Source organism: Oratosquilla oratoria, chromosome 34 (assembly GCF_046742065.1).
Source record: "Oratosquilla oratoria isolate Oo_2021 chromosome 34, ASM4674206v1, whole genome shotgun sequence".
Classification (NCBI taxonomy): Eukaryota; Metazoa; Arthropoda; class Malacostraca; order Stomatopoda; family Squillidae; genus Oratosquilla; species Oratosquilla oratoria.
This window is the reverse complement of record NC_134810.1, coordinates 42,178,596-42,205,604: the sequence shown is the minus strand read 5'-3', so window position 1 is coordinate 42,205,604 and position 27,009 is coordinate 42,178,596. Positions and strand designations below refer to the sequence as shown.

The 27,009-nt window shown below is 37.7% G+C and overlaps 2 protein-coding genes across 3 annotated transcripts; both read right to left on the bottom strand.

Moving 5' to 3' along the window:
* Positions 1-1,612: 1,612 nt before the first annotated feature.
* LOC143018249 (uncharacterized) lies at positions 1,613-23,247 on the bottom strand. 2 transcript variants are annotated; one of them, XM_076173507.1, is made up of 4 exons: positions 23,116-23,247; positions 21,667-21,740; positions 19,859-19,948; positions 1,613-2,267 (listed from the first exon to the last, which is right to left on the bottom strand). In XM_076173507.1, exons 1-4 carry the CDS (start codon positions 23,239-23,241, stop codon positions 2,003-2,005), a joined length of 555 nt encoding a protein of 184 aa, XP_076029622.1. In that variant the 5' UTR covers positions 23,242-23,247; the 3' UTR covers positions 1,613-2,002. The 2 variants fall into 2 exon arrangements, with proteins under 2 accessions (XP_076029622.1, XP_076029621.1); XM_076173506.1 differs by lacking the exon at positions 1,613-2,267 and adding an exon at positions 18,228-19,473.
* Positions 11,365-14,902, bottom strand: LOC143018248 (uncharacterized). Its single transcript, XM_076173505.1, has 3 exons — positions 14,707-14,902; positions 13,883-13,972; positions 11,365-12,246 (listed from the first exon to the last, which is right to left on the bottom strand). Exons 1-3 carry the CDS (start codon positions 14,754-14,756, stop codon positions 11,979-11,981), a joined length of 408 nt encoding a protein of 135 aa, XP_076029620.1. The 5' UTR covers positions 14,757-14,902; the 3' UTR covers positions 11,365-11,978.
* Positions 23,248-27,009: the final 3,762 nt, after the last annotated feature.

Below are 27,009 nucleotides of genomic sequence, written 5' to 3'. Positions count from 1 at the left end.
TGATTTACAGGTTTGTCAAAATAAAATTATTTTTTCCACTTTCGCCGCAATTTTATTATTTATCTACACACACACAGGCTATATCGTAGGAACGCAAATACCAGCATTGAGGGATATTATTATCTGACTTTTCGGCCCTAGTCTCAGGACCGCCTTCAGGAGTGCCATGAGATGCATAGTTTACAGTTTGTTTACATTGCCCTCAGCTGTGCCTGGGACAGGAACTGTGGCCGTGGCGTGCCATGTTCTTCTCGTCCCACGTGCCTAATAACATATTTAAATGTATACAATCTGCAAGTATTTCCATTCATGTGTGCTTCCTTTACTTTTTATGTACAATTTAAAAAAATGCGTAACTATTCGTTCATAGGTGCACTGGTAGCATAACAGGAAGCGTGCTTGGCTCGTATTCGCTTTGATGTGGGTTCGCATCCCGCTCTTCTCTCCGATTCCCAGCACCTGTCCCAACAGTCTAAGCGCATAGGGTGACGGCTTCGGCCGCAGCGACACATAATCCACCTATGAATATGCATGCACATATATGTCTAAGTCTAATGTAAGAATAATTCACTAATTTGCTAGTCCGATTTAATCTTCAGGTTTAGTCGTTAGCATTAACACCTAAAAATTAAACCTGATTAAGAAATTAGTAAATTGTTATGTCCTTCATTATATACATATATGTATATATGCATATATGTGCACACGGATTTGCAGGTGGCTATATGTGAATAAATTAGTATGCATGTATCTAAGTTTGTACATAAGAAAGTATAGGGAATACATATGGATGCAAATGCTTGTATACTGTACAAATTGAAATATGTTAATAGGCACGTGGCATGGATGGAACACGGCACGCTTTGGCCGTGCAGTTCCTATCCCAGGCACAGCAGTGGTCAAAAAAGTGACTTGTGTTCACTGTATCCTACACAGATCTTGCGAAAGCAGGTGGTTTGATGTAGGTCAGCGTCTCCTAACCTGGGGTGCTGGGAAGTGATGCACACAAAAATCACATTGATAAATGTATCATTGATTACCTAGTTGTGCGTATTTGACCTTTTCCATGCTATTTTATTTTTCTATGGTGTTCTTATTTCTTCTACAAACAATATTGTCAATTTGTTTCAGATCTAAGGAATCAAGAAAATAAATCATCAAGCAGTATACTTCACTTTATTTTATTCCTCTAATAACAAGATAGGGGTGCTGGACTGCTTAGACATGACAACATGGGGTGCTGTGGTCGGAAAAGGTTGGGAAACTTATCTATGTGGTCCGTGACAACCCTGAAGACGGCCCTAGGACCAGAACCGAAACGTCGGGCAATTAACCTTCCTCGTCGAGTATGGCATTTTGTTTTTCTTTTTCCTACAATGTGGATCCGACTCCAAATCTTCACGTATATTATACATACATATATGTGAAGAGAGAGAGAGAGAGAGAGGGAGAGAGAAATGGTCTATGAAGAATCAAAGTCTCATGCAATCAACTTGTAGGGAGCTAAGTAATGGTGATTGCAAACATTTGCAGTTTTCCTCGGGTCATGTTACTATTTGACAACCCTACACAATTATTTGTTTTGTTAAAGGAATGAGAATGAGAAAATACGTTTATTAAATGATATATTCATATACATAGGGGTTATACAATATCACAATGCATATTTATTTTCCAGTTTTGATTAAGAAAATGAGCCAGACTTATGATCCATACCCTAAACTGCTACATTTTTGTTTGTGCGTTTTACCAAATAGTCGCGCTGGCTCATCTAATATCTGTAGATAAGATTCTTTCTCTAGATAGAGAAACAAGTGATCTGTTGCACAGTTACGTTGTACGCTGGGCTATAGAACTAAAGCAGTACTCAAAGAGATATGCAGAGGTAGCTTTTCCCGCAAGAAGTACAGCAAAACATTTGCATAATTTAAGAACCTGTGAACTTCCAGGGACCGTTGTAAAGTTCGAAAGAGTACGTGAGGCTACAGAACTATTAAAATACTCAAAGAGATGTACACTGGTAGTGTTCCCCGCTAGAGTTACAACAAAGCATCTGCATAGTTCTGGATCCTGTGTACTCCCAAGGGCCGTTGCAAAGTTCGAAATAAGCGTAGACGTATTCGTTGTGTACGGGATGGTCGACTTGCTGGCACAGGTACTGTCCAACGGAAGTGAAGGCGTCTACCATGTGGTTCAGGTCGCCATTGGAGCTCATGTCATTGAATTCTTTTTCACATCGTGATTTGCACTGAACATGGGCATCACAGCTGTCGGAAAGCCAAGAAGTTGGTTGTGTTAAGTCATCTGTCTATGCCGACATTTTACCAACGTCTCTATTCTATTGGACACCATCTCACCGTATTTCATTTCAAATCATACACATTCTAATATTTTACATATTATTTTGATTCGATGAATTCCATTTGCCCCAAGTTTGATAATTTCATAGTTAAGTAAAATTGTCTGTCATTGGCTTAAACAAAAACCAACACATAAAAATTACTTTTTTCTAATTTTTGAGTCAGCTCCTAATATCTTTGAAAACGATCCATGAGTTTCTTAGACCATATTCGGTATTCCGGAAAGTAAAATAAAGACCAAAGGTCGTTAAGGTCTTGTCGAACTCGACTTACCTTCCAATGTCGATACCAGGGAGCTCGTAGATGATGATTTCACCAATAGAGGAAGTGGTGAAGGCGCCGCACCGGCAGTTGTAGAAACCTCTGTTCAAAGAAAACGGAAATTTTTGAATAAGGAACTTTTTGTTTACCTATAGTCTATTTATTCTTTTCATATGAGGTGGAGGGTGAATAGAATTAAAAAAAAAAAAAAAAAAAACTACACCAGCCGTTGGAGTTAGCCTTGGTATAAAGCACAAACATAAACATGAGTTTGGAAATCATGCAAATGTTGTTGGATTCGAACCCTGCTCCATGACAAGTGTTCATTCATCCATCATTAGCCACTTCGAATCCACTACTGAACAAAGGCCTCTCCTATCCTTACCTATGAGCCAAACGACTGTGTTAACCTGTGCCACGCCACTCCTGCAAATTTCTCTATCTCGTCTCGTTGTGTGTAAACCTAATTTTTAAAGGGTTCGGACCCTTTCTAATAAGGTTAGATCACTTTTAAAAGTGTTGGATCCGTCATAAGAAGGTTGCATTCTTTTCAGAGGATTCGGATACTTTAAAAGGAATTCAACCCCATTAAGAGGGATCAAGCACCATTAAAAAGAATCTAAACCCTTTAAGAACTATCCAATCCCATTTTTAGAATCTAATTCCATTAACTGAGTTGTTTTTCTAGATTTCCTCACCTGGCAGAGGCCACGAGGAGGAGGAGAACGGCCAAGGACGAACGCATGGTGGGGGTGCTAAGGGCGACCTGTATCTGGAGGAAGAGAGCATTGTATCAGTGTGTCAAGGTCAATACTTTTTGTCGCAACAGCTCTTCTATCGAGGTGGAGTGTCGCAGGTGGAGTGTCGGGTGTTGGAGATGGTGGATCGATTTAAGAGTTGCAGAATGGAAGAATATTTTTTCCTAAAATAAATAAATAATAGATAAATAAATAAATAAATAGATAAATAAATAAATAAATAAATAGATGAATAAATAAATAAAAGAAAGAGTAAGAAAAAAGAAAAGAAAAGTGATGAGGAACTTCTTTTGAGTTGGTTAGGGGCGGGGGGGAGGGGGGTTCTGACGGGCGACTAAAACGTACTGACAAATCAAGGGAATCAGGTGACCGTTTCTCAGGCCCCTCACAGTACTGGAACATGCCACTGTTGTCTGTCTTTAAATAAATAAATAAATAAATACATAAATGAATAAATAAATAAAATAAAAAATGAAATAAATAAGTAAATAAATAAATAAATAAACAGAATACATAAAAAAGTAAATAAAAAATGAATAGATAAATAAATAAATGAAAAATATATATATAAATAAATACATAAAGTAATAAATAAATTAATAAATAAATATATAAATAAATGAAATAAAAATGAACAAATTTATAAAAACATCCTGATTAAATATTCTCATGAAGATCGGGCAAGCTGGGTCGTCATGAGAAGAAGAACAACAAAAAGTATCTTAACACTTTGACTACACGAAGGTTTTCTTCGGCCGAATAAAATCACCTGTATCTCGAAATGCACCAAATTGTGGCCGATGCGTTGAAGAAGGATTTAGACCATTAACTCCTAAATATTTTGATAGAAATGATAAAAGAATTGAAATTAGTTTGAAAGGAAAATGAATTATAAAAAGAAAAAAATATTCGATTAACAGTTAAGACTTTTTTCCCTGCAACATATAGAAATTCTTTATCGACTGTGTTCCTCTAAAGGTCTCAGAGTAGAGGGATCTCAAGGAAACATGATCATTCAGTCTGGGGTCTATCAAACACACATGCACACACACACACACACACACACACACACACACACACACACACACACACACACACACACACACACACACACACACACACACACACACACACACACACACACACACACACAGACACACACACACACACACACACACACACACACAGGACACTTGGAACAAACAGGACGGAAAAAATAGTGTATGAAGAAGCCATTCACGAATTCAAGAGCAAACTAGACACAGCGAGATACAAAGGCGGGACACCACGAACGTAGCTCTCCTTCCCATAATATACAACTAGGTAAATACACACACACACACACACACAAAAAGACAGTCTCCCATGAAAAATCGAAATTCTTGAAAAATTTACGTCACTAATCTGAAAGGCCAAGGAAGCTTAGCTTTTGTGCCAAAGACTGAGCCGCAGGGACGCCAGCCGACGGCTTATAAACCACTACGATGTCATGGCCATATCGTCTGGAGACATCGTGATTTTTGGATCGATACAGTGACGTCATCATCCACATGGGAAAATAACACTCACAGCTGCAATAATTTCCTTCACACTATATCCTATCTATCTATGCTAATTTTTTGTATGTGGTTTTCAGATTTTTATTCTATCATAGTTCTCTATAGAAATTATATGAAAAAAATTGATTCAGTACAATTTGAGTATTGCCAAATTAAACTAGCATAATAGTAAATATTTCTATGGTTATGGATAAAGTGTTAGATGAAATCAGAATTTGTACCATCAAGAACGCCTGAACACGAAATTATGACAAGAAATGATAGACCACTGTAAAAACATGATATTTTTCTATATTTTCATTTATGTAGTTTATTACAAGAAACTTTTTGAGTTATAACGTAATTTTGATCATTCTCTCCTCGTTAAGCCCCTGTCATCTATATTTCTGAAGGTTTTATAGGGAAGTCTTAGTATGAGTGCAGTAGCTTAACCCTGTTTAGGAGGATAAACAAGTTTACAAAGGATTACAAAAGCGGAGCATGCCGACAGGAGACCTTTTGGTTCATATCTAGGTCGGATGAAAAAAATAATAAATGAATAAATAAAAACTATAATAATGTAAATAACAAATAAAATACATAAATACATAAATACATAAATACATAAATACATAAATAGTAAACAAACAGGTAAATAGTAAATAATAATAAATTGACATATAACTAATAATAAATGAGAATCAAACAGACAAATGATAACAAAACAAAAACAAATGATATAAAATAAATGATAATCATTACAGCATCTTGCTTAGGTGTTTATCTAAATGATTCTTAAAGCTTCGAACTGAACTACATTGCACTGCCTCTGCAGGAAGTTTATTCCATTCATTAACTACACGGTTGGCAAAGTTGTTTCTACCCACTTCCAAATTGAATCTATTTCCGGACAGTTTGAGACCATTGTTTCTTGTCTGATTCTCATTCAGTGTGAGCATTTTGTCACTTTTGATGTTCTCAATTCCCTTTAGAATCTTAAAGGCCTGTACCTCTGAGTCTACGCCTTTTTAAGGAAAACAGATTCATATGTTTCAGTCGATTTTCGTATGATTTTTTTTTTTTCGTTTATAAGGCTACTATGTCATCCCAAAACCTCTTTAAGAAATTTTCATTTTACGGCGACTGCGTCTTCCCGCAATCTTTTTAAGAAATTTTCATAATAGGGCCACTACGTCTTCCCGATAACTCTTTAAGAAATTTTAGTTTCAGGGTGACCGCATTTTCCGATATCTCTTTAAGAAATTTTCATTTTAGGTCGACTGCGTCTTCTCGATTTGTCTTCAAGAAATTTTTATTTTAGAACCTTGCTCCTACTCCCACTTGTGTCACACAAAAACTCCTAACCTAAAATAAACAAACAAATAAATAAACAGTTGGTTGAACAAAACAAATAAAACTCGCAAACAAACAAATAAACACATTGGCTTTTTTCTAGTCCTGGGACGCTCTTCCTGCTTCCAATGACCACGCAGTCAGTTCATAGATAGAACTTGTTCACCAAACGTTCTTCAAAAACCTTCTAATATTTCGAGTCACTATTAGTTCATGTTCTTATGTTCTTCCCTTTCTCTCTCTCTGCTTTTTGTTTTTTTTTACTTTGGCCTCTATTTTTCTTCTTTCCATTTTCTTGACATATTCTTATTTACTCGTCATCATTGAGGAGCTAAGATAAGAGTGGGGGGAAGGGGAGGGGGTATGGGACTGGAATAGGTGGGAATGAAACGGGTGGATGTGGGTATATACCTTTTGACTTTGGCTACCCCCATGGTAAGGGGGAAAAAGCCCTTGAAGTACATAGAATATACGTAATAGGCTCCTTTGTGAATGCCAAATGACAAATTTGGTTAATTTTTTAACAATTGTTTCCTTCCTTCATTATATATTTACTAATTTCATCATTGAAAAAGTTCCTTTTATGTCTCAGTTTGTCGTTTACAGATCTATAGTTTCGGTGTGTGTGTGTGTGTGTGTGTGTGTGTGTGTGTGTGTGTGTGTGTGTGTGTGTGTGTGTGTGTGTGTGTGTGTGTGTGTGTGTGTGTGTGTGTGTGTATGTATGTGTGTATGTGTGTGTGTGTGTGTGTGTGTGTGTGTGTGTGTGTGTGTGTGTGTGCGTGTGTGTGTGTGTGTGTGTATGTGTGTGTATGTGTGTGTGTGTGTGTGTGTGTGTGTGTGTGTGTGTGTATGTGTGTGTGTGTGTGTGTGTGTGTGTGTGTGTGTGTGTGTGTGTGTGTGTGTGTGTGTGTGTGTGTGTGTGTTTACATGATAAAGATGTCTTATATAGAGAGAGAAAGAAGAACCAGGATGTAGCGTCTCATAACAGGGCAAGTTTATCTTAAAACTGAAAACTAGTAAAGAAAAGTCGACTGGGAATATTCGAGGAGAGACAGTGACTGCCCCAACACATGACGAAGTTTATTTTTGTTTTCTTTCTTTCTTTTTTTCGCCAGCCAAGCCATTGACTCTTCACGGAAGCGGATGGGAGAAAGTTGTAAACAAGATGATGTGTCCTATGAACGACAACAGAAATAAAAATGTCGACATCATACAGCCTACGAGGCATTTTTTCGGTCATACTTTTTTCCCCAACTTTTTCTTTCTGTCTCTTCGGAGCGAGCAATCGATGGCCATTGTTTCTAACTACAACTTTCTTTAATCCCCTTTGAAGAACTTCATTCTGACTTAAGCCAGGCGAGTTGATTTAGATTAAAGGACACCTCAACCCCATCTTTTTCCCGATCAATCAAGGGCCCAAGAAGAAAATTTGAGGAGCTGAGGAGGTAAGCGAGTCACCAGAAGCCATTGAAGATCGAAGCGAAACGAGAAGAGGAAGTAAAACGCTCTGTTCAGATCTCGATAATCACTATCTATCTATACGAGTATACCAATAAACTTCTTCTCCCTCAAAAAGGAGTTGGGGTGGGGAGTTCCATCAGCTGAACAAAGGCGTTTGGCTGGTGACAGCAAGAATGAATATTAAATCAGTAAAAAATTAAAAAGAAAATGTCTGTCACTGATATTGCAGCATTGTGAAAAAACACGAACAAATTTCCTTATGTTATTATTATTTGTAATTATTATTATTATTATCATTATCATTATTATTATTATTATTATTATTATTATTATTATTATTATTATTATTATTATTATTATTGTTATTATTGTTGTTGTTGTTACTATCTTTTTGCAATAGAAAAATCATGGTTGCACTATATTTGCAGTATCTGAGAGGAAACTACAAGGGTACATTAACTAATCCGCCTGTGCTCCATGTCGAAGTTTAGGAATTCTATTCTAACGTCAGACGATTTCATTCAGCTAAGGGGGAAATTCCAAGTAGGAATGGGCCAGGCCCTTAGGTATCAGAAAACATGATTATGCATCCAAACTCTCATTCACAGTCTGAACGATCTTGGGATAAACAGTAGTTCACTTGTACCCCCTCCGTTTTTCAGTGAGAAAAATTCGATTGCATCAGTTGCGTCTCAAGATTCTATTTTTAATATGTTTACGTCCCACTGCTGATAAAGATGGCGGGTTGCAACCACGTACAAAATGTGGCTTATCTTACACGTGATGGGCTCCTTTACTCTTGCTGAACCATTGCAGCTGTTGACAGCCGTGCAACACGCTTTTCTCTGTGTATGCAACGTGGGACGCGCCACGACACCCGATAAGAGGCATTTCTGTACCACAGTCGCTACATCCTGTTACAGTAGCCTTTTTCAGAGAGCAGATTACTTTTATCTCAGGTGAATGGAAATGTTTTCAGTATCACAATCGCTATATCCTGTTACGATAGCCTTTCTTTTCAGAAAGCAAATTACTTCTCTCTCAGGTGAATGGGTTTTTTTTTTCTTTGTAGGACAATATCTATATCATGTTACAGTAGCCTTTTCATAAAGCACGACTTTTTTCTCAGATGCATGTTAATGTTGCCGGCAGAAGACCACTGGGAAGTCCAAGATATAGATGAAATGATGACTTAGTATACAAGGTCAAAGAATATGCAGAAAGCCCAGCAGAATGGCAGAAAATGGCCACCGATCAAAGAATGTGGAGAGGCTTAGTGAAGGCGCTTATGGAACTGCAGGTCTATGCGCCACAGGGGTGAATGGATGAAACTCTCTTGCGGCAGCCGAAATGAATGTCAAATTCGTTGATACCTGTGAACGGCGTAATAGAAATAGGTGTATCCTGCAGCTGAGTTTTCGGCTGAACGAAAATCACAAGGCGGAAGTCAGAACTGTTGTGATAAATAGCGGAAGTGTTGTTGTTTGCCATCTTTATCAACACGTGAACATCATGTTCTAATACACATAAACAGTTTTTTTTTTCGTGAAATAATTTTCCAGGTGTCCTGCTACATTACCTCTGACCCAGAGCAGGATACAGGGATGACCCGTCATCCACGGGGAGCTGAGATGAAAAAGAGGAAAGGGTGTTGGATGGAAGTGGAATGGATGGAAGTAGGTACATGCCTCTGACTTGGCTACCTCCCTTATAAGGGGGAAAAACCTCTTGGTATACAGATAGATACAATTTCCAAGTATCACCAGAAACAGGTCCGGCGGGAGAACTGATCCTTGTGGCACTCCACTCTTCACCTTTCTCCATTAACACCCTGGGATCTGCCCTGGCATTAGATAAAATAAACATACAAGTCAAGTAAAATACTTAAAAGATTAAGTCAGACTTGCATTTTCCCCGTAATGCATCTCTTTTGAAGTCTAAACACCCAGGATGTAGCTTAACCCTCTTAACAGTTATATGGCCAACCTTTTTAGTGTACACCAGAAACTGAATACACATGAATGTCATGACAAATGACGTGTGATCCTGTCAGAACTGTTTTTATTATATCATTAGATTTATTTTCGAGAGTAGGATAGCAATTCTGTCTATATACTAATAAAACAAATTTGCTGTTGATATCGGACTGGAAACCGGAAATTCGTAAGGGGAACACGTCCACTCCGGCCCCTGATTGGGTGAGAGAGTGGTGTCGTGACGGGAACGGAGACGACTGATTGACCCCATCCACGGTACGATCTGATCTTGAGGGCGCCGGACAGATCTGATCTGATTCAATAAGATTGGATCGTGTATGTCGGTCAAACACACCAAAAGCCGTACATACACTATCCAATCTGATCGAATCCGACCAGATCGTACCGTGGATGGGATCCATTAGACGGTGTGTTTGGCTGGATAGACCAGATCAGCTCAAATTGTCACCACCCACCCACGATCCAATCACATCTCAAGACTATTTCAGTTGCTGATAAGATCAATAGACCCGTTGCCCCAAGTCTTTCTTGCAGGAGATCCAGGACTCCCAGATAACTGCCAGTGGTCACTGGATTGGTCCATAAGTCACTCAAAGAAGAGATTTTGTCTTATTGTCTCCGTAAAGCGAGAGTGAGACAGCGTGGAATGACGTGATTAGTGTTTTAAGATAAGTTACAGCGATAAAACATTTAGACTGACAAGAGGCCTTTTTGGTTCATACAGAGGACGGAGGAGTAAAAGAAACAAATCAGCTGTTTATCTACGTGAGTCTTAAAAGGACTAAACATCATTACATTCAATTGCCTCTGCTGGAAGCTTATTCAGTCCAATGATGCCATGGTTGAATTTTTTTTTTATCTTTTATCTTTAGTATTACATGTGAAAATATTTTCAATTGTGATGTTATCATTTCCCTTTAAAATCTTACATTTTTCAATTCAATATTTTCAATGGTGATGTTATCATTTCCCTTTAAAATCTTACATTAACCCCTTCCACTCACTCCCCGAGTCTCGACTTTTTAGAGAAAATTGGTTCATATGTTTTTAGTGGTTTTCGTATGATCTGTTTCTTATTTTTGGTGTGAGTTTTGTGGCTCACCACTGTACTCTTTCCAATCTACTATTGCCTTTAACGAGATTTGTGGACCATACATAAACAGTATATTCCAAGTGCGACTAGACCGCTGATCAATATAATTGGTTTCTCTAAGGTAAGGTACAAATAATACAGGGTTTATATACTGATTATCTTTAGTTAAAATTACACTACTTTCTATTTTCACACTTTGATTAAAGATTTTCCACATAACTTTTAGAAGTCGTACCTAGTTTCATTTTTAACAATGTGCATAATTTGACACCTACTTAAGTTTGACATTTTTGAGACCATTGATCTAAGTTTGTCTATATATTTTTGAATATTCAATTGATTCAAGTGATTGTATTCTATCTAACGCAACTTACTGCCATCAACGAATTTGAAGAATGTAGATTTGAATATACAGTCAGTGTCATTGATGTATACTGTGAACAGAAGTGGCCCTAAAACGGAACCCTGAGGAACTCCATTCCTAACATCTTTCCAGCTAGAAGTTTGACTAAAACCTATGCCTGTTATTGTTGTATGTTTAGATTCTTGTTTGTATTCGTTGTCAAACCGCTGATGTGTTGGATGAAGGACATGTGTGTGTCTATATGAGGCATACTATCTCAGGATTTTTTTCAGTGGAAAGATTGGCTCAGACATACCTGAAGCTGAAGCAACAATTTCATTTTGAAATTCTTTCAGGGGATAATTCTGGCTACTCTACTTGATTGTTAGGATTATTTTCTGGGCTACTTCCAGAATAACTTATGCTGGTAGCAAAATGCACAATTGTACGGAATAGGAAGGTCAAACAACATGATTTTTTCATCTTTAAATATTAATAAGGTGATAGTTTTCTGTGTAATTTACAAAAGAGGGATTTGATCAGGATGTACCAGAGGCTTGGAGGTATCCAAATCCATTGATGTAACTGTAACTCTCAGTGCTTAAAACCACCCTTTCGTGTGGTCTCTAGCCAATGTAACTGAAGAACTATAGAATCCTTTCCTACGATACATATTTGGTGGCAACGTGCAGTATTTTCTAAGCCTATACTTTTGCCTTATTAAAGTAGTTTCTTTGTGTTTAAAGACTAGATCCCACCGCTGCCACCAATTATACCGTGTTGACCAGTACGCACACCAATGGGTCATTTGGACTTAGAGTCCCCTGCTGGTACACTGGTACTGCTCATGGTTTCTGCAACAAAGCATTTGCTTCGAGTGGGAGTCAGCGTATTGCCAAGGTCCGTTGCACAGCTCGTAGTAAGGATAGACGTATTCGTTGTGAAGGTCATATTTAAACTCCTGGCAAAGGAACTGCCCGACGGATGTAAAGGCGTCAATCATGTGGTACATGTCCCCGTTGTGCGTCAGGTCGTTGTATTCCTTGGTGCACCGTTGTTTGCATTCGAAGTGGTTGGTACAACTGGGAAAAAATAAAGAAAGAGTCACCAAAAGAAATATGATATACATACACATGGTCTCTGTCGTTGCTTAGCGTTATCTGGGAGAAACAGTACCTCAAATCTCTTCACAGTAAACATAGAACTAAAAGGAGAAATAAAACCTACATACAAGAAAACACCCATAAACCACAAAAGATGTCGGCAAGAGTAAACAGAGGATACAAATAAAATTAAGTCTTCTTCATAGACCAATTCCCATCTGCTGGAAGAGACGGCAGCGCCCATTGAGAAGTCAAGAGGCGTAAAAATAGAACCATAGTTGCACATAACAGTTATTCTAAAAATAGATATGAACAAATTATAAAGCAAACAAAAACTCTTAGAACAAGAAAAAGAGCGATTATATATATATATATATCATATATATATATATATATATATATATATATATATATATATCATATATATATATTATATACTAGTCAAATTACCCGCGCGTTGCTGTGAGTTCGTGAATAATCCCTAACCTAACCATACCCCACTTAACTTTAATCTTTAACCCTAACCATATTTTTTATTGAAATACATTTATCCAAGTACCTGGAGTGATAGGGTATCAGAATATATATGGTTATAGGGTCTACAGTATCTCCAAAACCCTAGGAGGAGTGCGTGAACAAACAAACAGACAGATAGACAAATGAAAGATAATAATCCAAGTACCTTGCGTTATAAGGTTTCAGAATATATATGGTTATAGGGGTCTATCTGCAAAAACCTAGTAGTAGTTCGTGAATAATCACTCGCCTAACCATACCCCACCTAAATTAAATCTGTAACCATAACCAAAATAATTTTTTTTTTAAATGAAATATAGTTATTCAAGTACCTGGAGGGATAGGGTATCAGAATATATATGGTTATGGGGGTCTATCTCCAAAACCCTTGGAGGAGTTCGTGAACAAACAAACAAACAAACAGACAGACAGACAGAGGCTACTACTTTATCATAGTAGACGCAATCAATTAAAACAAATAATAAATCTGAAGAACTATGAAGACCATCAAAAGGTAAAATAAGCATATCCCATACCCATCATATCTACTATACAGTAACTACTAGGAACACCCAAGCTTACTTAAACAAACTAGAACAGAGGCTCGGAAATAATAGAATAAAGCTCTTTTTTTCAGAAACAACAGATTGATTGATTAGATCACTAGATGATTTAGTAGACTGTGATGCAGAAGGCAGTGAAAATAATGAATGAGCCAAATCATTCCTTAAACAATAACTATGGTTTACTTGGTTCTGGTAGAAGGCTTCCTTACCTCCAAGGAGCCGGCAGGTATAACACGACTTTTGAATCCAAAAATATGAAATTATAAAATCACTTTAAGTTGGAATATGTGTACGTGTTTTTTACCATTATTTTTTACTGTATTTTATGTGATATCTCTAGCCCCTCCCCCCCACAAAAAAATGAAAGTAATGAAAAAAAAAAGAAAATCAAAGGTATTGGGGGCATGATTTTTGACAGTAAAAATGAGATCTTACCTTATACAGAGGACTAGGAAAGGCCATAATATAATATACGTGTGTGTGTGTGTGTGTGTGTGTGTGTGTGTGTGTGTGTGTATGTATAATGCACTAACCTTCCCATATCGAGGGCTGGCAGCTCGTAAATCATGTCCATGCCGTTGGTCAGAGTAGTCATGAGTCCACAGCGGCAGTTGCTGAAACCCCTTTGGAAGAAGAAAGACACATACATGAAGTCTCGTGAGTAAAGAGCGCTCAGAAATCCATTGCTCATAAACGTGGTGGTACACTGAGCATTTCTCGCTAGCATGCTACTTGCTTTCGCTACTTCGTTGGAGCAGAAACAACTTCGGTTACGATCTTATGGGTTTTTTTTTTCCAAATTTCCAAATGTCAAATTACTCCTGCGTCATAGAGTGAGAAACTGATTGACGAGCTCAGAAAAGTGAAACTCATACGAGTGTTAGGTAGATCGTTGAGATGGTCTAAGGGAAGCCAATCGAAGAAGCAAAAGCAATTAGCATGCTAGCCTGGTGTGCCGCCACCTGAGGTAAATGGGCCCGAGTTTGATACCTAACGGCTTCGGGCGCAGATAAAACGTGAGGACATCTATGCCATTTTGAAAATTAATTTAGGTTGTGAAATTGATAAGGTATTTGAATATAAATGTTTACAATTCTTTAATTTACCCGCCCACAAAATACACACACACACACACACACACACACACATATATATATATATATATAATATACACACATACTTCAGAATGGCTGCACCTATTACAATTACTAGATCTTCCTTCAGCGCCATATTTGTGTTAGCTACAAACTACAGACTGATGTTGGCTTCTATTTTTGTATGAATATTATAAATGTATGAACGATTAAAGGGCATCTTAAAAGTCTGTAACATAATTAAACTATGAGAGGAACATTACCGTGCTGCCGTGGCCATCATTGCCAAAATGAGAACTAGATGATTTCGCATCTTGTAATAAAAGAGGAAACTGTGGGTGAAGTCTTTCTTCAACACTGACGAATATATTAGGATCTCGTGGTATTATCCACAATATGTCGCTATGAGAGACCTTCCACAGCGTATGATAAGGTCTATTGCGAATTTACTCAACTGGCGACGCAGGCTTTTATAAGCAAGATCCTCGTGACGTCATGTCGTGTGAACTGCGCCTTCTCGTTCTCATGCAAGATTAGAATTCTTCTCAAACAGGCCTCTTCACCAACTTTGGGTATTTTCTCCGAACTTAGATTCACCATACTAATCTAACCTAACTTAACCTATTGTAATACTAATCTAATATTAATCTAACTTAACCTAACCTTATATAGACTAACCTCCTTTACCCTCCTATCAAAATGACCATGGCGCATGGAATGTGTCACAACTTTCGGGGTTGTGACACACCATCCATTCCCAAGTTCCACGTCTGTTTTCAAACCATAATTTGCAAATACTTTCGTTCAAGGACCTAGCCGTTACAGTAGGCTTATAGTTGTATTTTCGTTCCTATAAGTTGTCATCTCCTCTATTCTGTGAAACGACCAGAATTCTTAGAATCTTTAACAACTACTTGTTATTCTACTCGCCATTCTTCTTATTATCTGTATCTCCAATTTGGCCATTGGTTGTGAATCATTAACGAGTTTAAAGAATTGTCTATTCATAGGAATGTCCCGCCCTTTGTACACGATACCCATTGATGACGAAATACGGATATGTCACGAATGTTTAAGGGTTGAACCTGGAGTATGTTACCCTTGTGAATGTATTGTTCCACCAGGTAATTATAAATTGGTGTCTTGTGTACAAATTAACATTTCAACTAAGCATCACCTTATGAATCTGTTTCAACGGTTTGAAATTTCAATCCCTGCGCACTTGCCACCTCTCATATAAGTTAAGTAATTAGGTTAACTACTTAGGTTAGTTAGGATTTATAATCTTCTCTCGTCTCTAGTGATTGTTTTAAAGGGATTGCTAGAGATGAATCTGTAGTGGTTACTACAATCGTCCTAGTTAAAAGCGGTCAGCCTGAAACGAGTCGTAGGGACAAGGTATGGGAAGTTTTTCATAGTGGGGAGTCAGAACACACCATTTTGTTTGCCATGGTATGGTTCCCTTGGGCACATTTGGAATAAGTGTTTCCACACTCTGCGCCGACGGCAGGTATGTTCTTATCGGAAGGCACCCGTAAGGTCGAAATGATCACCGCGGTTTATTTACCCTTATGCACCCTTGGGATGAACACTGCCGTGTTCGGTGCAAACAGCTCGGTACTCTTCCTTAAAGAAGCTAGGATATTTATAGTCAATTCCATGACTGATCTGTTTATTAAAATTGGCGATGATACTTTGTACAGAAATGTTGGCGATATTCTAGATTCTTTGTGTTACATATGCAATTATTCAAAATCTTTTTATAATACATAAATATGCTTTTTACAGGATGCAGAGGGATATGTTTTATTTTGTTTACAAAATAAATTAAGTTGTTACAGTGAACATTGTTATTTATATTAATTAAATTTAGTTGAAATCATGTTTAGTCGAACGCATGTTCTATGGGGTGACTATTGTTTATTCCGTACTCTGCGATCACGGGTCCTGAAGGGGTAATTACACGTGTTGGCTACAGAACACTACAAATCGACTCCTACAGACTCATTACACACCGTACCCTTCGGAGGCAATGATTTGAAACTATAAAACTTGGCAACATTGCGCGATTTACCCGCCGTGACCATCACCGACGAGTTTAGTTCGACAAGAAGCTAGGGAGAGGCGGGTAGTGCTTACGCGACAAACCTTACATTGACCACATGTAATGGTTGTAGGAACATTCCATTATACTTTTGACTTATGTGAGAGTTGTACTATTGAACTGTGGGAGGTGATGAGTTTATGGCGTGTGAATCGGATTTCATCGGTATCTTTGAGTGAATTGACTGTAGTGGCGTCATCCTGCGAGCTGTGAATCTGGTCCCAGCAACCATACCCACCATGATGAGGCGTTCTCATGTATCCGGCTTTATCGAACACATCCGTGAAGATTGGAAGCTATGTGTTGTGTTACATGTTTGTTTTCAAAGTGGATTTACTGTGGAATTCTGTTTGGACTCTCTGAATATGATATTTACTTAATGTGAATTATCAGATTTTTGTCACATGTTTTCTAAGTGGATTAACTGTGGAATTCTGTTTGGACTCTGAATATGATATTTACTTAATGTGAATCATTAGATTTGTGTCTCATGTTTTCTAAGTGGATTAACTGTGGAATTCTGTTTGGACTCTGAATATGATATTTACTTAATGTGAATCATTAGATTTTTGTCTCATGTTTTCTAAGTGGATTAACTGTGGAATTCTGTTTGGACTCTCTGAATATGATATTTACTTAATGTGAATTATTAGAGTATTTTGTTGTATGTTTTCTAAGTGTAATCATTGTGGAATTTATTCTATTAAAACGATATCTTCTAGTTTATTTAATTAGCCCAGGGTTGTGATTAGCTAAATGAGTTGGATCATTCTGTATCCCCTTTTCAAGTACTGAAATTTGTACACGCCGCTCAGAGGGAAGCGTGCGTGGTCCCGGTCGGTGATGCAAATTTTCTGGACTTCGGCTCCCACTGTAGCTATTACCCTCGCCCGTTCCACCCCACATCCTCTCCTTTCCACTGTCCAGAGATTTGCGACAGAATGTATGGACAACTACGTCAAAATATCGCGTAACAAAAAACATGTCCCTAAAGTGTAGTGGAAAGGGACAAGAGCTTTTCAAATATAATAGACTGCTGATGTGATATTTTTGGTGGAAGCAATGGACAAAGAAATCTTTCAAATATTCATTTATTTTTTCATGGAACAAAATCTGATGACCACGGGTTTTGTTGGGGTTTCAAGGTCACTAGCTTCGAAGCAAAAACCGAAATCTAACATTCTAAGTTCTTGAAAATGCCTGATGTGATTTTTTCGTAGAAACAAAGGACAACAAATAAAATGAAATCATTTAATAACTTTTATTAAATATTTGATACCCATGGACACTCTGTCTTAGGTGAAAAGTAAATGAATAAATAAATAAATAAATAAATAAATAAATGAATAAAATAAGTGTCGTACCCGTCTGTTTTCTCTTTCTGTCTTTCCTTTCGATATTTTCTCCCCCCTAAACCTCTCTCTACCTCCTTACCTTAAGATAAAAGTAGGAGGGGGATAGTTGTGACTCGAGAATAGTTGTGAATGGACGATAATTTGACACAAGCTCGAAGGGATTTCACCTCGTCTTCCCTATTTTCCGCATGAGGAGGGAATGTCGTTTGGTAGGTAAAGCGGCTGGCCCAGTTGTCGATGTGCTGTGCCTTGCTGCATTGCCTTTGACCCGGGCGGTGGACATGGATAACCTTTCATCCCTGAGGAGTTAAGATGAGAGAGAGAGAGAGAGAGAGAGAGAGAGAGAGAGAGAGAGAGAGAGAGAGAGAGAGAGAGAGAGAGAGAGAGAGAGAGAGAGAGAGAGAGAGAGAGAGAGAAATGGTCTATGAAGAATCGAAGTCTCCTGCAATCAGCTGTAAGGAGGTAAGTAAAGGCGATCGCAAACATTTACAGTTTTTCTCGAGTCAGGCTACTATTTGACAAACCTACACAATTATTTGTTTTGTTAAAGGAATAAGAATGAGAAAATACGTTTATTAAATTATATATTCATATACATAAGGATTATACAATATCACAATGCATATTTATTTTCCAGTTTTGATTAAGAAAGTGGGCCAGACTGGACAATTGGATTATGATCCATACCCAAAACTGCTACATTTTTGTTTGTGCGTTTTACCAAATAGTCGCGCTGGCTCATCTAATATCTGTAGATAAGATTCTTTCTCTAGATCAGTGGTTCTTAACCTGTGGGGAATTCCCCACTGGTGGGGAATGGCGGAGTTGCCAAGTGGGGAATGACCGGTCGGACAGAAGAACCACTGTCTTTTTTTTTTTTTTTAATCGATGTGTTTTTTTTTCTGGTGTCTTGTTGTTGTCACATTTCGTGCAAACAAAAATTAAGGGCCGTAAAATGGCACAAAAAAGCAAAGCGTATATTTACGTACTAAACACTGCATGGGTTAAAATCGAATTTGCCAAAAACCGATGCTGTGGTGGGAAATGGAGAGTTGGCTCACTAAAAAGTGGGGAATTGGAGAAAAAAGGTTAAGAACCCCTGCTCTAGATAGAGAAACAAGTGATCTGTTGCACAGTTACATTGTATGTAGGGCTATAGAACTATAGCAATACTCAGAGATGTGCAGAGGTAGCTTTCCCCGCAAGAGGTATGGCAAAACATTTGCATATTTTTGGAACCTGTGAATTCCCAGGGACCGTTGTAAAGTTCGAAAGAGTACGTGAGGCTACAGAACTATTAAAACACTCAAAGAGATGTACACTGGTAGTTTTCCCCGCTAGAGTTACAACAAAGCATCTGCATAGTTTTGGATCCTGTGTACTCCCAAGGGCCGTTGCAAAGTTCGAAATAAGCATAGACGTATTCGTTGTGTATGGGATGGTCGACTTGCTGACACAGGTACTGTCCAACGGAAGTGAAGGCGTCTACCATGTGGTTGAGGTTGCCATTGGAGCTCATGTCATTAAATTCTGTTTGACATCGTGTTCTGCACTGGACATGGGCATCACAGCTGTCGCAAAGCCAAGAAGTTGGTTGTGTTAAGCCATCTGTCTAGACCGACAATTCACCAACGTCTCTATTCCATTTGATACCATCTCAGAGTATTTTATTTTAAATCATACATATTCTAATATTTCACATAATATTTTACATAGTATTTTGATTCAACGAATTCCATTTGTCCCAAGTTTGATCATTTCATTGTTAAGTAAAATTGTCCGTCATTGGCTTAAACAAAAACCAACACATCAAAATATCAAGTTACTTTTTTCTCATTTTTGAGTCAGCTCCTGATATCTTTGAAAACGATCCATGAGTTTCTTAGACCATATTCGGTATTCCGGAAAGTAAAATAAAGAGCAAAGGTCGTTAAGGTCTTGTCGAACTCGACTTACCTTCCAATGTCAATACCTGGGAGCTCGTAGATGATGATTTCACCAATAGAGGAAGTGGTGAAGGCGCCGCACCGGCAGTTGTAGAAACCTCTGTTCAAAGAACATAAGAATAAAGGAGACTGCAAAAGACCATAAGGCCTACACTAGGCAGCTCCGTATCCATCACCACCTATCATCCCCATCCATAAAGTTGTCTAATCGTTTTTTAAAACAACTGATAGTTTCAGCGCTTACTACATGGTTACTAAGTTTATTCCATTCATCGACCACCCTATTAGTAAACCAATTCTTGCCTATTTCCTTCTTAAATCTAAATTTGTCCAGTTTATACCCATTACTGCGAGTCCTGCCCTGTTGTTTTATTATGATGACCTTGTTTGCATCACCCTTGTTATAGCCTTTGATCCACTTGAACACTTCTATTAGATCACCCCGAAATCTGCGTCTTTCCAGAGTGTAAGTTTAGGTGCCTAAGCCTCTCTTCGTAAGGCAAATTTCCGAGTCCTTGTATCATTTTGGTCATTCTTCTCTGTACTGATTCTAGTGAATTGATGTCCATTCTGTAGGACGGAGACCAAAACTGTACCGCATAGTCAAGGATGGGTCTAACTATCGCTAGATAGAGTTTAATAATTACCTCTGCACTTCTATTCGTTACCGTCCTAGCAATGAAGCCTAATGCGCTGTTAGCTTTATTTCTGGCGCTAATGCACTGCTTCCTGGTTTTAAGGTCCGGACTTACCAGAACTCCCAAGTCCCTCTCGCACTCAGATTTGTCTAAAAACGTGTTATCTAAGTTGTATCTATTTTCGGGGTTGTGTAGCCCTACGTTTAACACGCTACACTTAGAGATATTGAAGTTCATTTGCCATTTCACCGACCATGTTAACAGTTTATTAAGATCATCCTGCAGAATCTGGGCGTCGTCTCCTGACCTAATTAGGCGTCCTATTTTAGTGTCGTCCACAAACTTACTAACATCACTATTTAACCTATCGTCTAAGTCGTTTATATACATAATGAACAACAAGGGACCCAAAGCCGAGCCCTGGGGGACCCCGCTAGTAACATTGCCCCACCTAGATTTTACTCCATTTATGGTGACCCGCTGTTTTCTGTTACTAATCCAAGCTCTAATCCATTCTAACACTTTTCCTCCTATGCCATGGGCTTTGATTTTATTTAGTAGTCTCTGGTGTGGCACTTTGTCGAACGCTTTGCTAAAGTCAAGAAAACGGAAAATTCTGATTAAGGAACTTTTTGTTTACCTATAGTCTATATATTCTTTTCATATGAGGTGGAGGGTGAATAGAATTGAAAAAAAAAACTACATCAGCCGTTGGAGTTAGCCTTGGTATAAAGCACAAACATAAACATAAGATTGGAAATCATGCAAGTGTTGTTGGATTCGAACCCTGCTCCATGAAAAGTGTTCATTCATCCATCATTAGCCACTTCGAATCCACTACTGAACAAAGGCCTCTCCTATCCTTACCTATGAGCCAAACGACTGTGTTAACCTGTGCCACGCCACTCCTGCAAATTTCTCTATCTCGTCTCGTTCTGTGTAAACCTAATTTTTAAAGGGTTCGGACCCTTTCTAATAAGGTTAGATCACTTTTAAAAGTGTTGGATCCGTCATAAGAAGATTGCATTCTTTTTAGAGGATTCGGATACTTTAAAAGGAATTCAACCCCATTAAGAGGGATCAAGCACCATTAAAAAGGATCTAAACCCTTTAAGAATGATCCAATCCCATTTTTAGAATCTAATTCCATTAACTGAGTTGTTTTTCTAGATTTCCTCACCTGGCAGAGGCCACGAGGAGGAGGAGAACGGCCAAGGACGAACGCATGGTGGGGGTGCTAAGGGCGACCTGTATCTGGAGGAAGAGAGCATTGTATCAGTGTGTCAAGGTCAATACTTTTTGTCGCAACAGCGCTTCTATCCAGGTGGAGTGTCGCAGGTGGAGTGTCGGGTGTTGGAGATGGTGGATCGATTTAAGAGTTGCAGAATGGAAGAATATTTTTTCCTGAAATAAATAAATAATAGATAAATAAATAAATAGATAAATAAATAAATAAATAAATAGATGAATAAATAAATGAATAAATAAATAAAAGAAAGAGTAAGAAAAAAAGAAAAGTGATGAGGAACTTCTTTTGCGTTGGTTAGGGGCAGGGGGGGGAGGGGGGTTCTGACGGGCGACTAAAACGTGCTGACAAATCAAGGGAATCAGGTGACCGTTTCTCAGGCCCCTCACAGTACTGGAACATGCCACTGTTGTCTGTCTTTAAATAAATAAATAAATAAATACATAAATGAATAAATAAATAAAATAAAAAATGAAATAAATAAGTAAATAAATAAATAAATAAACAGAATACATAAATAAATAAATATATAAAAAAAGTAAATAAAAATGAATAGATAAATAAATAAATGAAAAAAAATATATAAATAAATACATAAAATAGAAAATAAATTAATAAATAAATATATAAATAAATGAAATAAAAATGAACAAATAAATAAAAACATCCTGATTAAATATTCTCATGAAGATCGGGCAAGCTGGGTCGTCATGAGAAGAAGAATAACAAAAAGTATCTTAACACTTTGACTACACGAAGGTTTTCTTCGGCCGAATAAAATCACCTGTATCTCGAAATGCACCAAATTGTGGCCGATGCGTTGAAGAAGGATTTAGACCATTAACTCCTAAATATTTTGATAGAAATGACAAAAGAATTGAAATTAGTTTGAAAGGAAAATTAATTATAAAAAGAAAAAAATATTCGATTAACAGTTAAGACTTTTTTCCCTGCAACATATAGAAATTCTTTATCGACTGTGTTCCTCTAAAGGTCTCAGAGTAGAGGGATCTCAAGGAAACATGATCATTCAGTCTGGGGTTTATCAAACACACATACACACACACACACACACACACACACACACACACACACACACACACACACACACACACACACACACACACACACACACACACACACACACACACACACACACACACACACACAGGACACTTGGAACAAACAGGACGGAAAAAATAGTGTATGCAGAAGCCATTCACGAATTCAAGAGCAAACTAGACACTGCGAGATACACGAACGTAGCTCTCCTTCCCGTAATATACAACTAGGTAAATACAAAAAAAAAAAAACAGTCGCCCATGAAAAATCGAAATTCTTGAAAAATTTACGTCACTGACTTGAAAGGCCAAGGAAGCTTACCTTTTGTGCCAAAGACTGAGCCGCAGGGACGCCAGCCGACGGCTTATAAACCACTACGATGTCATGGCCATATCGTCTGGAGACATCGTGATTTTTGGATCGATACAGTGACGTCATCATCCACATGGGAAAATAACACTCACAGCTGCAATATTTTCCTTCGCGCTATACCCTATCTATCTATGCTAATTTTTTGTATGTGGTTTTCAGATTTTTATTCTATCATATTTTTCTATAAAGATTAGATGAAAAAATTTGATTCAGTACAATTTGAGTATTGACAAATTAAACTAGCATAATAGTAAATATTTCTATGGTTATGGATAAAGTGTTAGATGAAATCAGAATTTGTACCATCAAGAACGCCTCAACACGAAATTATGACAAGAAATGATAGACCACTGTAAAAACATGATATTTTTCTATATTTTCATTTATGTAGTTTATTACAAGAATTTTTTTGAGTTATAACGTAATTTTGATCATTCTCTCCTCGTTAAGCCCCTCTCATCTATATTTCTGAAGGTTTTATAGGGAAGTCTTAGTATGTGTGCAGTAGCTCAACCCTGTTTAAGGAGGATAAACAAGTTTACAAAGGATTACAAAGGCGGAGCATGCCGACAGGAGACCTTTTGGTCCATATCTAGGTCGGATGCAAAAAAAAAAAATCATAATAATAATAAATGAATAAATAAAAACTATAATAATGTAAATAACAAATAAAATACATAAATAAATGCATAGGTATAGTTAAATAATAAACAAACAGGTAAATAGTAAATAATGATAAATTGACATATAACTAATAATAAATGAGAATCAAACAGACAAATGATAACAAAACAAAAACAAATAATATAAAATAAATGATAATCATTACAGCATCTTGCTTAGGTGTTTATCTAAATGATTCTTAAAGCTTCGAACTGAACTACATTGCACTGCCTCTGCAGGAAGTTTATTCCATTCATTAACTACACGGTTGGCAAAGTTGTTTCTACCCACTTCCAAATTGAATCTATTTCCGGACAGTTTGAGACCATTGTTTCTTGTCTGATTCTCATTCAGTGTGAACATTTTGTCACTTTTGATGTTGTCAATTCCCTTTAGAATTTTAAAGACCTGTATCAAGTCACCTCTGAGTCTACGCTTTTTTAGGGAAAACAGATTCATATGTTTTAGTCGATTTTCGTATGATTTTTTTTTTTCGTTTATAAGGCTACTATGTCATCCCAAAACCTCTTTAAGAAATTTTCATTTTACGGCGACTGCGTCTTCCCGCAATCTTTTTAAGAAATTTTCATAATAGGGCCACTACGTCTTCCCGATAACTCTTTAAGAAATTTTAGTTTCAGGGTGACCGCATTTTCCGATATCTCTTTAAGAAATTTTCATTTTAGGTCGACTGCGTCTTCTCGATTTGTCTTCAAGAAATTTTCATTTTGGAACCTTGCTCCTACTCCCACTTGTGTCACACAAAAACTCCTAACCTAAAATAAACAAACAAATAAATAAACAGTTGGTTGAACAAAACAAATAAAACTCGCAAACAAACAAATAAACACATTGGCTTTTTTCTAGTCCTGGGACGCTCTTCCTGCTTCCAATGACCACGCAGTCAGTTCATAGATAGAACTTGTTCACCAAACGTTCTTCAAAAACCTTCTAATATTTCGAGTCACTATTAGTTCATGTTCTTATGTTCTTCTCTTTCTCTCTCTCTCCTTTTTTTTTTTTTTTTACTTTGGCCTCTATTTTTCTTCTTTCCATTTTCTTGACATATTCTTATTTACTCGTCATCCATGAGGAGCTAAGATAAGAGTGGGGGAAGGGGGGAGGGGGGATGGGACTGGAATAGGTGGGAATGAAACGGGTGGATGTGGGTATATACCTTTTGACTTTGGCTACCCCCATGGTAAGGGGGAAAAAGCCCTTGAAGTACATAGAATATACGTAATAGGCTCCTTTGTGAATGCCAAATGACAAATTTGGTTAATTTTTTAACAATTGTTTCCTTCCTTCATTATATATTTACTAATTTCATCATTGAAAAAGTTCCTTTTATGTCTCAGTTTGTCGTTTACAGATCTATAGTTTCGGTGTGTGTGTGTGTGTGTGTGTGTGTGTGTGTGTGTGTGTGTGTGTGTGCGTGTGTGTGTGTGTGTGTGTTTGCGTGTGTGTGTGTGTGTGCGTGCGTGTGTGTGTGTATGTGTGTGTGTGTGTGTGTGTGTGTGTGAGTGAGAGTGTGTGTGTGTGTGTGTGTGTGTATGTGTGTATGTATGTGTGTATGTGTGTGTGTGTGTGTGTGTGTGTGTGTGTGTGTGTGCGCGTGTGTGTGTGTGTGTGTGTGTGTATGTGTGTGTGTGTGTGTGTGTGTGTGTGTGTGTGTGTGTGTGTGTGTTTACATGATAAAGATGTCTTATATAGAGAGAGAAAGAAGAACCAGGATGTAGCGTCTCATAACAGGGCAAGTTTATCTTAAAACTGAAAACTAGTAAAGAAAAGTCGACTGGGAATATTCGAGGAGAGACAGTGACTGCCCCAACACATGCCGAAGTTTATTTTTTTATTTTTATTTTTTTTTCGCCAGCCAAGCCATTGACTCTTCACGGAAGCGGATGGGAGAAAGTTGTAAACAAGATGATGTGTCCTATGAACGACAACAGAAATAAAAATGTCGACATCATACAGCCTACGTGGCATTTTTTCGGTCATACTTTTTCCGCAACTTTTTCTTTCTGTCTCTTCGGAGCGAACAATCGATGGCCATTGTTTCTAACTACAAGTTTCTTTAATCCCCTTTGAAGAACTTCATTCTGACTTAAGCCAGGCGAGTTGATTTAGATTAAAGGACCCCTCAACCCCATCTTTTTCCCGATCAATCAAGGGCCAAGAAGAAAATTTGAGGAGCTGAGGAGGTAAGCGAGTCACCAGAAGCCATTGAAGATCGAAGCGAAACGAGAAGAGGAAGTAAAACGCTCTGTTCAGATCTCGATAATCACTATCTATCTATACGAGTATACCAATAAACTTCTTCTCCCTCAAAAAGGAGTTGGGGTGGGGAGTTCCATCAGCTGAAGAAAGGCTCTTGGCTGGTGACAGCAAGAATGAGTATTAAATCAGTAAAGAACTAAAAAGAAAATGTCTGTCACTGATAGTGCAGCATTGTGAAAAAACACGAACAAATTGCCTCATGTTATGTTATTATTATTTGTAACTATTATTATTATTATCATTATTATTATTATTATTATTATTATTATTATTATTATTATTATTATTAATATTATTATTATTATTATTGTTATTATTATTATTGTTGTTGTTGTTGTTGTTTTTGTTGTTGTTGTTACTATCTTTTTGCAATAGAAAAATCATGGATACACTAGATTTATATTTGCAGTGTCTGAAAGGAAAACAAGGGTACATAAACTAATCCGCCTCTGCTCCATATCCAAGTTTAGGAATTCTATTCTAACGTCAGACGATTTCATTCAGCTAAGTGAGAAATTCCAAGCAGGAATGAGCCAGGCCCATAGGTATTAGAAAACATGATTATGCATCCAAACTCTCATTCACAGACTGAACCATCTTGGGATAAACAGTAGTTCACTTGTACCCCCTCCGTTTTTCAGTGAGAAAAATTCGATTGCATCAGTTACGTCTCAAGATTCTATTTTTAATATGTTTACGTCCCACTGCTGATAAAGATGGCGGGTTGCAACCACGTACAAAATGTGGCTTATCTTGCACGTGATGGGCTCCTTTACTCTTGCTGAACCATTGCAGCTGTTGACAGCCGTGCAACACGCTTTTCTCTGTGTATGCACCGTGGGATGCGACAGGACACCCGATAAGAGGCATTTCTGTACCACAGTCGCTACATCCTGTTAC